Source organism: Podarcis pityusensis, assembly GCF_964106645.2.
Source record: "Podarcis pityusensis genome assembly, chromosome: Z".
NCBI lineage: Eukaryota > Metazoa > Chordata > Lepidosauria > Squamata > Lacertidae > Podarcis > Podarcis pityusensis.
Genome location: NC_138044.1, coordinates 23,149,406 through 23,164,880, shown reverse-complemented (window position 1 = coordinate 23,164,880; position 15,475 = coordinate 23,149,406). Strand labels below are relative to the sequence as shown.

The following is a 15,475-nucleotide window of genomic DNA, read 5'->3' as shown; positions in this document are numbered from 1 at the left end:
TAAGCTCCCCAATTGCCAAATTACTGGTAACTCCAAAGGGATAAGAACACCCCCCAAAAAAACAGCACACCCCACTGTGAAGTTTTGAAGTTTTCAGAGATTCCAACTGCAACAGCTGTTCAGAAGCAAATAAATAGGCCCCTACAGAATGTCTGTTGTAGGGTCTTCAGGCCAGAACAGAAACCAAGCTGGTTTTGTAGATTCTGGCAGTCCAAGATGAGATGTTAAGGGGAAAAGAACAAATGGGCAAAACAACAGAAGCCCAATAATATTTTGATGGGTTTTATTAGGCAGGTGAGGAGATATAATTAACTATATTTTATCCCCCTACAGAGCCACATGTGTGGGTTAACAGACAGATAAAAGAATCAACTTATTGCTTGAGTTTTAAAATGTGGGGCTGAGCAGAGTTTAAATTCCATCTTAAGCAGGTTAAGTGAAAGCAGAGAAATTAGGTTTATCAAGGAAACAGTAAGTTTAAAACATATATTTTACTCACAGTCAAGCATTTGTCCTTAGCAACAACAGCATTAAAAGTAAATGCAGGTTAAATACTTGTGTTTACAGCAAAAACAGCTTCTGCTTCTGGCAGGTGCCTGATGCTGGAGTGTTTAGAGGCACGTCCTTCTTCATGGCTGGTTGAAGAGAAAGAGAGAGAGAGAGAGAACGCACCAGAAATACCGCATTTGCTTGAGTCTAATGCACCATCAAATCTAATACGCACCTCAATTTCCAGAACCTTGAAACCAAAAAAAGCATTTGCTGGTGAATGTAAATGTGTCAGCGAATCTAATTTACACCTTAATTTTCGCAACATAATTTGGCCCAAAATGCTGAGCATTAGATTCAAGTAAATATGGTATTTCTTTTGCTTCTTCCCTCCCAGGAGTGAAGGGGAATTGACATCACATTGAGTCTTCTCTACCAGTTGCATTTCTGTTGTCTGAGTCTGTCTATTGGCAGTACAGCTCTATGGTCTTAATCCTTTCACATGCCAACTTGCAAGAAAATGCATTGTTAGATTTGACTGCATATCTCCCACAATTTTGAACACCGATATGATCACAGTGTTCTACATGTCTGTTAGTGACAGAACTGAGACAATACAATTGTCTTAAAAAGAAACAATGATTCTTCCTATGAGTCTTAATCAGAGGTGGTTTTTGGGTGGTGCAACCGGTGCAGTCACATTGACGCCACACTGTAGGGGGCACCAAAACAATGCTGTAAAATGAAGCAGGAGAGATGGGGGCGCTGAATTTTTGTGTTTTACAGGGCAGCGCTGAAATGTGAGAGCCCAAAGTCTGCCACTGGTCTTAATTCTGCTTCAGCTAACTATAGAGAACACTGTTCAGCACTTAACCCCTTGGTTAGTCCCCATTCTTCCTCACTCTCAATGCCCACCAACTCAGATGGCTTTAAAAGTGCATAAATTCATGAGTTGCTACTGGCCACAATTACAATGTTCTGCTTCTGCTTATAGAGGCTGAAATCTAGGAGGGGGAATCATTTCAGCCTGAGAGCCACATTCCCCCATGAACAAAGAAAAATCATAATTGATGCAGGGAGAGGTCAAGGAAATGGAATAAACTGCCATGTGAATGCAGCCCAATTCCCTGGAGCATACCATGCACAGCTCAGAATTGTGAGCTGGGCTGGTCTTGGTGGGTTGCAGCTGTTCAGGCCTGGCGCACCAGATCCCCATGCCTCTTCTGCATGCATGTGAAGGGCAGATTCTTATCCTTGACTTCACTCACTGTTCAAAACATATTGCCCGGCAGGCATAAGATACAGGAACCCCCTAATTGCCTTATTTCTCTCTGTGGGGTTAGAGGAGGGACAAAGAATCCCAGATCTACCAAACAGGAATTAAGTGAGTTAGGCATGAGGTGCTGCTCGGCGCAGTTTCTCTAAACAAACAGACAAGTTTCCTTTGTTCCTGTTGAAATGTTAGCAGAGCAACCCATGGAGAGATGCCTTGTTTCAGGCCTGAATGGGGAGCACTTCCCTTGGTGAGCACCAGGAGGGATGTCTGGGAGCCAAACCCAACATCTCCTCCTGCACTTTCACCCTTCTGTGCAGCAAGGAGGCTGGAGTCAGGTTTTCCACCCTTAAAAATAAAGGACAGATGAGGGAATATAAAGAGCCAAATGGGCCCCCTCTTGTCTCTTTTCTGCTGTTTTTGTTGGGATGGGGAGGCTTACTGTCATTTGAAGAACACCCATGGAAAAAATATTTGAAGTTGAGATTGCAGCTTAATTTGTCCAAGGTCATGGCTGGTGATAGTTCGTTGGAGGAGCAGCCAGGAGAACCTCCTGGTGTGTGTGTGCGTGCGTGCGCGCATCAGTAATAAAACAGATTTATTGCAACCCATGACAGGATCTGATTTCCTCGCATTATTTCAATCTATGTTAGTAAGATGCCCCCTGGTTTGGGTAGGGATAAATAATAAAAAGAAAACAGAAATATGGAGAGTGGGGTGGAGTGTAAGGAAGTGTGACAAAATTCCAGTTTTCCCATGATAGACTGATGCTATAAGTCTATTTCTGATCAGTATGGCATGCGTTCATACACAAGTACATCCCATCGAATTTGGGAATCAATCTGCATTTAAAAGCAACTTGTGTATGTTTTCCTAAAATATGAATCTTTGTGTGCTTTTTGCCTTAAAGTAGGCATTTTTAATGTGAATTTTGGTATGCATTGAAAATGTCAAAAATTACAGATGAAGAATTTTGCTAATATAGAACTCTACCTCTTGTTTCAACTGACCCTGCATACCAGAGGCATTGCCTGTTTTTGCCATAACTGGCAACTCAGCCTAAGGTCACATTCACACCATACCTTTAAAGCTCTATAATACCACTTTGTCTGGCTTCCTCCAGATAATTCTGGGAGCTGCAGTTTGTTAAGGGTGCTGAGAGTAGCTAGGAGATCCCCTATTTCCCTTGCAGAGCTCTAATTCACAGAGTTTCCTGTGAATGGGGGATTGTTAAACCACTCTGGGACTTGTTGCTCTGGGACAGGAATCAGGGTCTCCTAACAACTCTCAGCACCTTTAACAAACTCAGTTCCCAGAATTCTTTGTGAGAAGGCATGAGAATTATAGTGGAATCTTAGTGCTTTAAACTTGTGTGAATGCTGGTTTTGCTTGGCATAAGCACTCCTTGCCACATGCCACTTGAGACCCCAGTGACAGGTTGGAATCCAATACAAATACACCTATTGAAATTAATGGTTGCAGTTTATTCATGCTCATTAATTTCATTAGGTCTCCTCTAAGTTAAGCTTCATTGACTACCACTGCAGGAGTACCCACAGACTACAAACCCATTCCCTCAGTGCAACCCCTCCCAGAACAGATCATCCACATAATTACCCAATATTGGAAGCTCCCACTCAAAGCACCTCCAGTCGTTACCAGCATTTAACCTTAGATTATTGACTCCCTTTCAGCCTTACTGCTTCAAGGCACTAGAACAACATCTGCACAGCATCTCGTTATCAGTTAGGCTGACCAAGGCTGTTTCTGTGCTAAAACTGGACCTGAAACCAGATTGAAGTCTGTCTAGATAATCCAGAACAAGTCTGGCATTCTTCCCATGGCAATGCATTATCTAAAATGCCACATCGACACATTTTGCATGCAAATTGCCTTACAAGTAGGGATTTAAGCATCTTTACAGTCCAGTCCTCTTTAGGCTTACTCACATGTAAGGCCCACCCTGTTCAATGGACAAACAGGATTGCAGAGTAATATAATCTTGAGTGTTTCTGCTGACCTCAGGAGTGTAAACTAAGCCAAATAATGAAAATGCCCAGCTTGTGGTTCTATCACTTTAAACACAATGGCAAAGTGTGTTTGTATCTCCACTTGACCTCCAAAGTAGCCTTATCTTTCCTTACAGAAGCTGGAGGGGAAGCCTCTTGTGAGAAAAACACCCCTTCCCTCATTTCCTGTTGCTATTTCATTTCCCCTAACCCCCACTCCCCACTGCTCCCATTTTTATTTTCTAATGTCCTGATTTTCTGACATTGTTCAATCTGCGTACAGAGAGTTCTGTCTCCTTTGCACTCATTGAGTGATATTGTGTCTGAAGGAAACTGCAAAAGCCACCAGGAAATTACAGGGGCCGAGGAAGCTGCTTTATACTAAGGCAGCCCCTTGGCCCATCTAGTTCAGTATTGTCTGCACTGATTGGTAGCGGCTGTCAGGGGACATCCCACCCTTCAGGGAGATGCCAGGAATTGAACCTGGCACCTTCTGTTTGCAAAACAAATGCTCCATTATTAAGTTGTGGCATAATTTCCTTAAATGGAAAGGTGTTTGTAGTGTAGCAAAATAATAATAATAAAAAAATCACCTTATTTACCTGATATTGTTAAAATAATTAGCTGCCCCATTGTTTTTATTCAAGGGCAGTTTTTAGTGCTGGTGAATAGGTATTCTATATTTATCTTTCTAATAATAACTGAATTTGTGTTTCATTTGTTTATTTTCAATGGCCTAGTCCCAAGGACTGTGTGGGCCTACCTCATCTTTGCCATTGTCATCAATACTGATTTTCTTGCCACCTCTCAAGAGCCACAGCTCAGTAGTTAAAGCATTTGCTTTGCATACAAAATGTCCCAATGTTCAATCCCCGACATCTCCAGGTAGGATAAAGATAGACCTTTACCTAAGACCCTGGAGAGCTAGTGTCAGTCTGTGTAGGAAGTACTGATCTAGGTGGACCTATGACCTGAATTAGTATAAGACATCTGCTTGTTTGATCCTCCCTCTTGGCCCAGTCCATAGAACCACCCAGAGTAGAGTAAGACAAACTGGAAGCTCCTTGTTCTTTCCCTTTCTCTTATCACTTCTCACATCCTCAGAGAGGGCAGGTGATCATGCAGAGATAGCAAGGGGGGTGAGCCAGTCCAAGAGGACTCTGGAAAGGCCCCTCCCTGGGAGGTGGTCCTTGGCAGATGCCCAATGATGCCAAACCTGTTTGGTACCCTGTTCTGGCAAAGGTGCAAGCAGTATGTAAAAAAATACTTAAGCTACTAACTAGGGTGCCTATGTTCTTCCTCCACCATTGGAAGCAGTCGTGCCTCTGTATAGCAGCTGCTGGAAACTGCAAGTGGGAAGAGTATTGTTGCACTCAATTCCTGCTTGTGGGCTTCTCATAAGCATATGGTTGTCACTGTAATAACAGGGTGGTGGTCTAGATTTCCTCCAGCAATGCTTAATTTGACCATCAAATTTAGCAATAATTCCATTTGTTTCATAGAACAATCTCCTTCCCTTCATCAAGCAGAAAGCAATTCTTTGTAACTCTGAATCTGATCTTTAATTCCTGATTTCCCATATAGATTTTTTAAGGCTAGAAACACTCCCTTTTCAATACTTTCATTTCCCATGTGTATTTGCTGGAAATTAGCCAAACATTGGATTAAAAGAGTCTTTGCCCTATGTTTTTCCCATCCAGCGATGGTACCAGCACCTTACACAGATTTTTCAGTCTTCACCATTTCCAGAAGTCCTTCATCATCCACATGCAACTAGATTATGTACAGCCAAGCATGGAAATCTCCTGATTGCAACGTTGGGATCAAGGCATGCCTGTTAACGTTGGCCTGAGCCTTTGCTCTTTCATTCAGAAACCTTCTGTAGCTTTAGTAAGCTGGCATTGGGCCCAGAACTTTCTGGAGTTTGGTAAATATATTGCAGCAGTGTACAGGAAAGAAATGGTCTGGTGAAACTGCTTGAAAGTGTAAAGAAAACGTAATGTTTATTACTCATGGCAAAGAAAGCCGTTCTAAGGATGGGTTTTACATGTGGCCAAAATGGAATCACACATGGACTAACTAAAGTGCAGCTGGCTTGAGCTAATTCACTAGGAGAAGAAGTCTCCTTTACCAACAGGTGGTTACTAAAAGAGAAGGAACCAGTTCCTTTCTGTCTATCATCCCCCCCCCCCCACTGGTTCAGGTAATTTATTGCAAGTATTATTGTTTTATTTCCAACACTGAGCTTTTGGCCTGATCCAACAGGGTTCTTCTTATGTACTTTATTCCAGGCTTTCCTAAATTGTGGCCCTCCAAATGTTAGGAGGTTCCACTTCCCACCACCCCTGAGAATTGCCTCTGCTGACTAGGACTGATGGGAGTTGGAGTCCAACAGCAACTGGAGGACCACAGTTTCCTCACTCCTACTTCAAACCCTAAGTCCATTTTCTTGGATGCCATGCTAGAAAAATGGCCATGTCTCAAGTCAGGTGCACAGATTTATGTGATTTGCCATTTCAGCTTATTCTTATTCTTTTTCCTTTTTCTTTTTTTTTAATTTTCAGATGCAAGCAACGAGGGGAAAGGATCAAGGTGGAAGAAACCATTGGCCGTGAAATCACCTACCCAGCAAATAAAATCAAGTCCATTGAACCTAAGTACATAAGACATGGCAATAAATTAAAGGTACGGAGTATTGATTTCCTGCAGTTTCAGTGGCTTCACTCAAAAGCCCCCTTTCTCTCTTTGTGGTTTTTTTTTTAATTAATTTTTGAATATAAAAACCAACATACGATCAGTTACAATTTCCCCCTGTTCACTCCCCATAACAACCACAACTACATCCAGTTGTGTTAGTAATGATAAAATAAAACATAGCCTCCTTTCTCAAACATCTCAAGCACTGATTTCCTTTTAGCGCTGAATTTTTGACGTGCTTGGAATTCTTCCACCCTGGGATCATGTTCAAATCTTCTCTGTTTATCGACTGTGGTGATGATGTCACTTGTCCCCCTTCCCTGGTTTTCATTTTATTTTTAAAGCTCTCAGAAATTGCACGACTCACTCAGAAAGCTTTTTGGTCTTGAGCCTGAGAAAGTGCAAGAAGCGCTTCCAGCCATGAGAACTCTTGCAAAGGGCACCCAGCTAATGAGATCCCTTATCTCATCCAAATGCTCAGCTGTCTTTCTTTTTTGCTCTCCACCATTCCAGCCACACTTGCTATTCACTCCATGGTTCCGACCCCAAACAAAGCAGAAATGCATGAAATTCCTACCTCACTTTCTCCCGTTTTGGAGAAATGCCCTTTTTCGGGGGACAGTGTGGTTAGGACAATGTAGGCTGGTTTTCTGTAGTCTTCATCCATCTATCTATGTGCATTTATATCTATAATCAGTGCTTTTTTCTAGGGGAAAAATGGTGGTGGAGCTCACCATGAATACCTCCCTCATTCTTTTAGAATGGCAGTGTGCCCATCTGAGAGGTGTTGGAACTGAATTCCAGCTGAGGGAAAAGCCCTTTCTATAGCTATGTTGCTGCCTGCCTGCCTGCCTGCCTTATACCTACCTGTCAGACCATTAATCCAGCTTGCTCAGTATTAGGGGGTGTTTTTCTTTTCTTTATATTTGTATCCTTATCTTGAAAATCAATAAAAATAAGATTTAAAAAAGCCAGCTCAGTATTGTCTACACCAGCCTTCCTCAACCTAGTGTACTCCAGATGGTTTTTGAATTCCCATCAGTCTCTGCAGCCAGCATGGCCAGTGGTCAGGAATGATGAGAGCTGCAGTCCAACAACATCTGGCAGACAAGAGGTTGTGGAAGGCAGATCTGTGGTGAATGGCAGTGGGTCTCTAGAGGGTTTAAGAAGGAGTTCCTCCCCACACCCCAGTCCTACCAGTCTCATAAAAGACTGTGGGTCTGGCACTAAACTTTCAGTTCCTTGCATCCACTGATGGGGGATGGAAAGGTGTCTGTGTGTGTGTGTGTGCAGGTAGGTAGAAACATCTGGCTCATATGGCTAGGATGTAGCCTACTGTACAAAGATAAGAGTGACATCAATTGTTGCAAACATTGCCTTTGGCCTTACCTATACGGCCTCTGAAAGGTACTCCAGAAAGAAATGTGGCCCTTGGGATGATAAACGTTCCCCACCCCTGCCCTAGACCACGATAAAAACTGTATGTGTGTGCACATGTGCGAATTGTACAGTATTGGCTTTCCTTTTGGTTCCTAACCTTTGTGGTAATTGTGCCTAAGACTCATAAAGCTAAACTATCTGAGGCTTGGATTTCAAGCATTTTCCCTGTGAAGGCCCATTAGAGAAAAAACTCCTGCACAAACACTTTAATGAAGTCCAAGGGTGTCTGCATTAAGCAAAACTTTCAGATAATGAATATAATTTTATAAACAACACACTGATGAAAACCCTATTGCCTCCAGCCTTCCCCCCACCCTCTTTTTATCAGTGCCAATTACCTCCAGAAATAGAACATTAAGGAAACAGACCAATTCATTTCCCACCATATACTAGCAAGTAATTTTATTGGTGCTTTGCAAGCCAGATAAAACAAAAATGCCAGAGACTCTGGTGGCCTGCCTTTAATTGACTGTGCTGTGATGCTGGCATGAGCTCAGATCTGATAATCTTTCCTATGTGCCTTGACTCTCTTGTACTGTATCAAGAGCCTTGCATCACAGACCTCACTGGAGAGACAAATTTCCTCAGCCTCCAGTGAATCACTTGCTGCCTACTTCCATTTTGGAGATTGAGAGGCCTGTAAGGATGCAGAAATTTCAGAAACAAACAAAAATGGTTATTAAAAAACCAAACCAAAACACACGGCTTGGAGATGCTTACCCTGCTCTGGTGGTGGTGGTTGTGGTGATAAAATAGGCAAGGCACAGCATTCCCTGCCAGGTTCATAACTCCTATTTGTTTATTAAAATTGTGTGTTTTAATAAAACTCCACAGTGTGACTAACCATCACATAAAACAGCTGGCAAGCTACATTAAGTTTAGACCTTATTAAAAAAACTTCACAATTTCAGGGCCTCAAAAGAGTCCTGCGTTGTTATTTTTTTGTCATTGCTCCCTTCCTGGGTCAGGAGTGACTTATATGCATGCCTGACACCTTGCTTGGAAGAGCAGACATCTCTTAGGTTCTGTCTCTAGTACAACCCAACCCTCGGTCTCCATTATGTGTGGTCACCATGAAAGGCAAAGGAAATCTTCTCTGACTGATGAGCAGACATTTGAAGAGCCAAAAGGGTTGGATGAGAATGCAATTACTCTGAAGTTTAGATAACTAAGTAGCCAGATGTTGGCTTTGGTCTGATAAATAAATGCACCCACAAAGGGTCAAGACAGTATAATAAAGAATGAGACACCCACCCTCCATGGGGTTGCCTGCGGATGCAGGAACCCAAATAGCATGATTCTCCCCACAACACCCAAAATTTATATGCATAATGTAGCCTGCTATACATTGAGGCATTCATGTGGACTGCCCACATCACAAATTATTATTATTATTACATATTTATTTAATATCCTGCCATTTTCCCCCCAAAGGAGCCCAGGGAGGCATTTTCCCCAAAGGAGCCCAGGGAGACATCAAATACATTGTTAAAAATACAGCGTTATAAAACAGTTAAAACATTCTAAAAACAGTTAGTTTAAAACATTGCTTCATCTTCTCTCTCTCTCTCTCTCTCTTTCTCTTGGTGTGTGGACAAGATGGTACTGGGGCAGTTAGATAGCTTGTACTGAAACCAGATAGGGGCTTTGAAAACAGCATTATAAACTTGACCCAGAAATGTATTGCAGGTGGCATATATAATACAAGTGTAAATGAAGCAGAACGTCATATTCCAATGATGGTGGTGGTGGCAGTAAAACTTATTTCATTCCTGAAAGTTTCTAGTATGCTTCAGGCCCCCTTTATAATCTTCAGAGGACATTCCATCATCCTTAAGACTTGAGGTGAATTGTCTTCCGTGGCTTAATAGTGATTTCTTTTCTTGCAATAACGTTAGCTTGTTGCCATGCACTTGGCAGATTTAGGGAGCCGCTGAACGACACTAGTGTAAACCTGCCAATTCTGTCTTCCCATAACCATCTCTATCACAGCACTGTGACAGTATCCAACAGCTTGAACTGTTTGCCACCCACTTTCCCCACACCTACTCACCCGCATTGCCTCACTGCAAGGGAGAAAATAGAGGTGGGGGTGGGGACGAGACTATGGAACTGAAAAGTGTGGAGTCACACAAGCCCTGTCTATTTTTGCTGACTGCAGTTTCCTGTCTCTTAAGGCTTAATTGGAAGATCAATTTAAGAGCGTGCCCCTTCATCACTTTAGCCTTTGCAGAATAATCTTGCAAATAGTCCTGGAGACAAAGCTATTTCTTATTCACACAAGATGGATGGCGTAGCCTTTCTTTGGGGCAAATAACCATGTCATGTATTGTGTTTTTCTTAGAGGCTCAAGGGTGTGCATTCTAGAATTTTAGAAGCAGAGTACTTGATTCTGCAAAGAGGAGGTTACTACATGGTACAGTGGTACCTCAGGTTAAGTACTTAATTCGTTCCGGAGGTCCGTACTTAACCTGAAACTGTTCTTAACCTGAAGCACCACTTTAGCTAATGGGGCTTCCTGCTGCTGCCGTGCCGCCGGAGCACGATTTCTGTTCTCATCCTGAAGCAAAGTTCATAACCTGAAGCACTATTTCTGGGTTAGCGGAATCTGTAACCTGAAGCGTATGTAACCCGAGGTACCACTGTACTTGAATCTATCCAGTCTCAAAGCAGAGGGTTGTTCTTATGTGAATGTATATCCCACGGATACTTCCATATTTGACAATTTGATTACTGAGGGCTTCTCCATGCTTGCCTTTCCTCCACTCTTTATAAGCATGGTCTGCGATTTTAAGCTCAGTATCCAAGCTTCCCACCTCCCTTTTTTGGTTCTAGAACTTTCCCCATGAAAACCTGCTCTTGAAAGCTAAGTTGGCGTCAACGTCAAAGTCTGCAGAAAACCCGAATTGATGTTTGCTGGGTTTTCGCAGGAAAGCTCAGGGCAAAAAACCAGCAACACCATGCTTATGCATGGGGCATTAAACCACAGGCCTCTGCCTGGAAAGCATCTGGCAAAAGGAAAGTGTGGATAAGCCCTGAGGCAGCTGGCTCCACTGAAACACATTGGGGACTAATCTACACTGGTCAGTGAAAACATAAAAGATGCGTTATAAACATGAGACACTCAAGGGCACTGTAGAGCAGTGATCTATTGTCGATGTAAATTTGCATTGAGAGCTATACTACTTTCTAAAAATAATGTTATCCCGATCAGTGTAGATCCAACCTGGCTTTGATACAATCAGAAATTTCTCTTCGTCATTGTTATGGTCCATTCATACACAGAATCATAGAACCAAAGAGTATGTATAGGCTCTGAGTAAGAATAGGAAGCACTTATTTATGCACTACAAATACTTGTGAGAAGAACAGCTATTTTACCTGAAATCCTCCAGGCATTGCAGAAGAGAATTCTGGAATCCAGAGTGGATTCTGGGATCCAGCTTGATAGACTGGCTGCTGAAAGTTTGCCACGCAGTATTTGTGTGTAGCCATAACCATGGATGACTAGCAGGCCAGGGTCACCCAATGCGGAGGAGAAAAAGGTTGAAGCACGGTGGCAGAACATCTGCTTTGCATGCATAAGGTCCCTGATTTGATTCCCAGCATTTCCAGGTAACACTGGGAATGTCCCACGTTTGAATCCCTATAGAGCTACTGCCAGTCAGCATAGGTAATACTAAGCTAGATGGATCAGTGTTCTGAATATAAGGTAGTTTCTCATGTTCCACACTAATCTTTATCAGACTCCATTTTTTGCAGGCCATGCACTCCTCATTACAGTATAGTGTGTCATAAGTTGGAAACAGGAAGCTTTTGTTGCTAGTGTGATAGCATTGGCACTGCCCAAGGGCTACACTTTTCTGTGTGAGAAGAGGACACATTACAAAAGTCACAGTTTGTTAGTGTGTGCGTGTGGGGGGGGGGTTGCTTAATTGGCTCCAAATTACTGCCTCTTCCTCAGTCCTGGGATGGGGAACCTGTGACCCTATGGAAATGGTTGGACTACAACTCCCTTCGCCCCTGGTCTTTGATCATGTTGACTGCAGCTGGGATGGTTGGAATTCCAACAACATCAAGGGGGCAGGCTCTCCATCCATGCCTTAATCCACAATTCAGGACCCCCAGTAATTATGATCAGCATAGCTCTGTCAGTATCTGCCTGCCACAATGGCTATAGAGAGTCTTCATGCTTGGAGGCAGTCTTTCTCTGGGTGCAATGTGCTGGGGTTACACAGCAGGGGAGAGGGAATGTCTTCCAAGCACTGCTTGTGGGCTTTCCGGAAGCAATGGCCTGTCCACTTCTGAAAACAAGAAGTGGGAAAGAGGCTTTGGTTTGATCTTGCAGCACTGGATTGATGTTTTGTTTGCTTGCCTTTATCCCACTCTTCTCATTATTTGATCATCTTTCTCTGCACGTTTAAAAAACGTGTGCCTTAAAGTTGTTCCAAAGAGACGAGATTTGAAAGAAGAATCCCTTAATCCCCAACGGCAGTTCATGGCCAGACACAGACGGATTTCATGGAAGTGGGGCTTCTCCAACCCGAGGTGGTTTTTCTAAGCACCTAAAATAACAGCTGGGGTACATCTGTGCAAACATCTGCATTATGTAGTCATAGGCAGTTTATCGTTTGGGTTAGTGCAGGCCATATCTGGACTGAGGGGGCGTAGCCACACATTTTGACATTGCATTCAACCCTCTGAGCATATAAATGAGGCACAATCAGGTTTTGTTGTTGTTGTTTTAAAAAAATGTTATCAAATCAATGAAACATCAGGATCTTTTTAATTGCAAATTTGCAATTTAGTTACAACATTTTAAGTGATGTGTCTGAGTCATTCTTAGAGCTGCTTCCTCACTGGGAAATGGCTATAACTCACTAGCAAAGGAGATGTTTTGCATGCAGAAGTTTCCAGGCTCAGTCTTTGGTGTTTTCAGGTAAGGCTGGGGAAGATATTTGTCTGAAAACTCTGGAGCTCCACAGCTGATCAATGTATAAAGTCCTGAGTTAGGTGAACCAACGAACTGACTTGGTATACAGTGACTTCTGAAGTTATTTTTTGAATTGAACCTTTATTCAGAGCAAGGAAGGCTGAAATATTAATTTATTTTAGGGGAAGAGCTGCAGCTCAGTAGCTAAAGGATATCTGCGTGTGAAAAGTTCCAAGTTCAATCTCTGACATCTCCAGTTAGGGCTGCGAAGGACTCCTGTCTGAAATGCTGGAAAGCCACTGTCAAGTCAGCAAAGACAAAAGTCACATCTAGTCTGACCCTAAGCCATTTGCACCGTGTAAAAGTAACAGAACAAAATGTAAAAGGAGTTCCTTGAGAACCAGGATGATCTTAGCAGGCAGATCAGCTGTAAAAAGCCACTATGAGCTAGACTGCGCTCTCAATACCCCATTGTCTATCCCTTTTCTAAACTGAAATCAAGAGCGATATTCCAGATAACCTTAGAGCATTAAGGACATTCTGTATCTTTTGATTGCAAAGCAGGAAGTGCCTGGCTTCTAAAGAAGCTACCAGTGCTGACGTCCTGACCATTTCCATATGAATTCATTTTTCTGATTTACTATTTAATATGCTGGAAAGGGAAATCCACAGATAGGTTTGCTCAAGCAGACATATAGCACCATGTGCACAATGTGATATTCTGGAGACGTGTGGCATTATTTTATTGGCAACTGAAAGATGAGCTGAGCATGCAGACAACTAAAACTTTTGCATTAGACCCTTGCCAAGATAACTGAACTCTTGATCTCAGCGATTTATGCAGAAGAAGAAAGCTTGAGTGAAAGGCTGGCACATAATCATTTCAAGGGATTCTTCTTATTAAAAGATAATCACTCTCAATCTTTCATTTCCCCACTGAAATCCTGCAAATTTCTGGGCTCAAGAGTTGTTTGCAAGTAAAGGCAGTTATGCAGCAAATGGGTTTGGTGAATGTCTGCCTGTGTTACACCTTTATTTCCCACACAAGCATGGAGGGCATTTAAGACATATGTCTTTGTTTCAATGCCTGTGTAGCTCTAAACATCTGTTTGCATGTGTCTGGGGACCCTGGTTAACCCAGACAGGCTAATATGGGTAAAGGTGGTCCTTCAAGTAACTTGGTACCAAACTATTAAGTGCAGGGATAACCAACAAGATTCCTTCCAGATGTTTTTAGAGTACAACTTCCACCAGTCCCAGTTTGTCAGGAATGTTGGAAGTTGTAGTTCAACAACATTAGGAAGGCACCTTGTTGGCCATTGCAAGCTGTGATGCCATTCTAGGTGGGCCGTGGCGAAGTAGTTTCTGCACTGATGGCTGACCGAACAGAGGAGCACTATTTGCAGTGTCTGAGCAGTGTCTCCTTTCCATGGGTGCTGCAAAACAGCAAAAGAAAAGCAAAAGCCTTTTTCAATGCAAAAGATATTTCTGGCCAACCGTAGTCCTAGAGGCAGGCTATTTTGTACCCTAGACAAGGCTAACTACTTGAACACACCACTCCCCAAAATTGCTAACTTCAATTTTCAAAAACAGATGTTTTGTAGAAAAAATTAGAAGCACTAAGCTTGAAACCGCTAAATTTACTTCAAATTGCAAGAATAAGTAGCACAACAGTCTTTGATTAACTTTCTCAAATACAGAAGAAAATGTTTTAGCACACAAATCATTTTGAATAACCTTGTGAATTGTGATGTTGAAATTCAAATCTCTTAAAGGTTTTCAATTTCAGGCACATAAAAATCTCACTTTGTGTGCCATTTCCTTCGCAAATTTTGTCACCAGTTCCTTCAGGTCAAGTGCTGAGGCTTGGGCATGTTCAATTGATGTAGTTTCCAAACCAACTAGTCTCCATTGCAACATTGTTGAGCATGTGCATTTTCTTAAAGCTTTGAGCTTTGAGAAACCACATGCCACTGACATGGGAAGTATGAGAAAGATCCTTGGTGCAACAGAAACATTGGGCACATTATCCAGGAGTTTTTGTTGTAATATGAAAGGAAGCACACCTTTTGGCATTTGAACTATTGTTATAAGTTCACAGCACAGAAATTCCGCATCAGTAGTTCTTCCAAATTCTTGCAGGCCTTAGGTACATCTTTAGCAGATGTTTTGTTGATACTGTATATATCATATGTGAAGCCAAATAGGCAATTATGGTTTTGTAGCTGTTGGAATCTCTTCAATAGATTGTTTAGCCATATCAGAGGCAGCATAGTAGAAACCTACATTGAATTTCTGCTTTAGATCTTGTGGTTCCTCTTCCTGGGCCTCATTCTCAGTAGCATATATCCAAACTTGTTGAAAACCGTCATCACCCCTGCAGCCGACAAGGAAGTTTCTGGGGCAGAAAATAAAATGCTCAGACACAGAGCTTTGACGTGCAGACCTGTGCCTCAAAAAATTGGGGCAAAAGGTATGTGTGGATAAGTCCCCAGTCCTTTGAACCTGTTCCTTGTAGGGGTGATGTACCAAATTTTTCATTTACAACTTACAGCAAAAAGAAAACCCACATATTTTGAGGTTGAACGTGTCAACCATTGACAGCATACTTCTTCACTATTTGCTAGTCTCCGC

The 15,475-nt window shown here is 42.4% G+C and overlaps 1 protein-coding gene across 5 annotated transcripts in view; it reads left to right on the top strand.

Moving 5' to 3' along the window:
- The window catches only part of LOC308467959 (vascular endothelial growth factor receptor kdr-like), a 188,354-nt gene that overhangs the window by 99,176 nt on the left and 73,703 nt on the right, over nucleotides 1–15,475 (top strand). For all 5 annotated transcript variants that reach the window (XM_080989737.1, XM_080989734.1, XM_080989733.1 and 2 more), the window contains exon 11: nucleotides 6,336–6,456. In XM_080989737.1, the coding sequence (XP_080845863.1) occupies nucleotides 6,336–6,456 (121 nt within the window). The remainder of the gene's footprint in view (nucleotides 1–6,335; nucleotides 6,457–15,475) is intronic.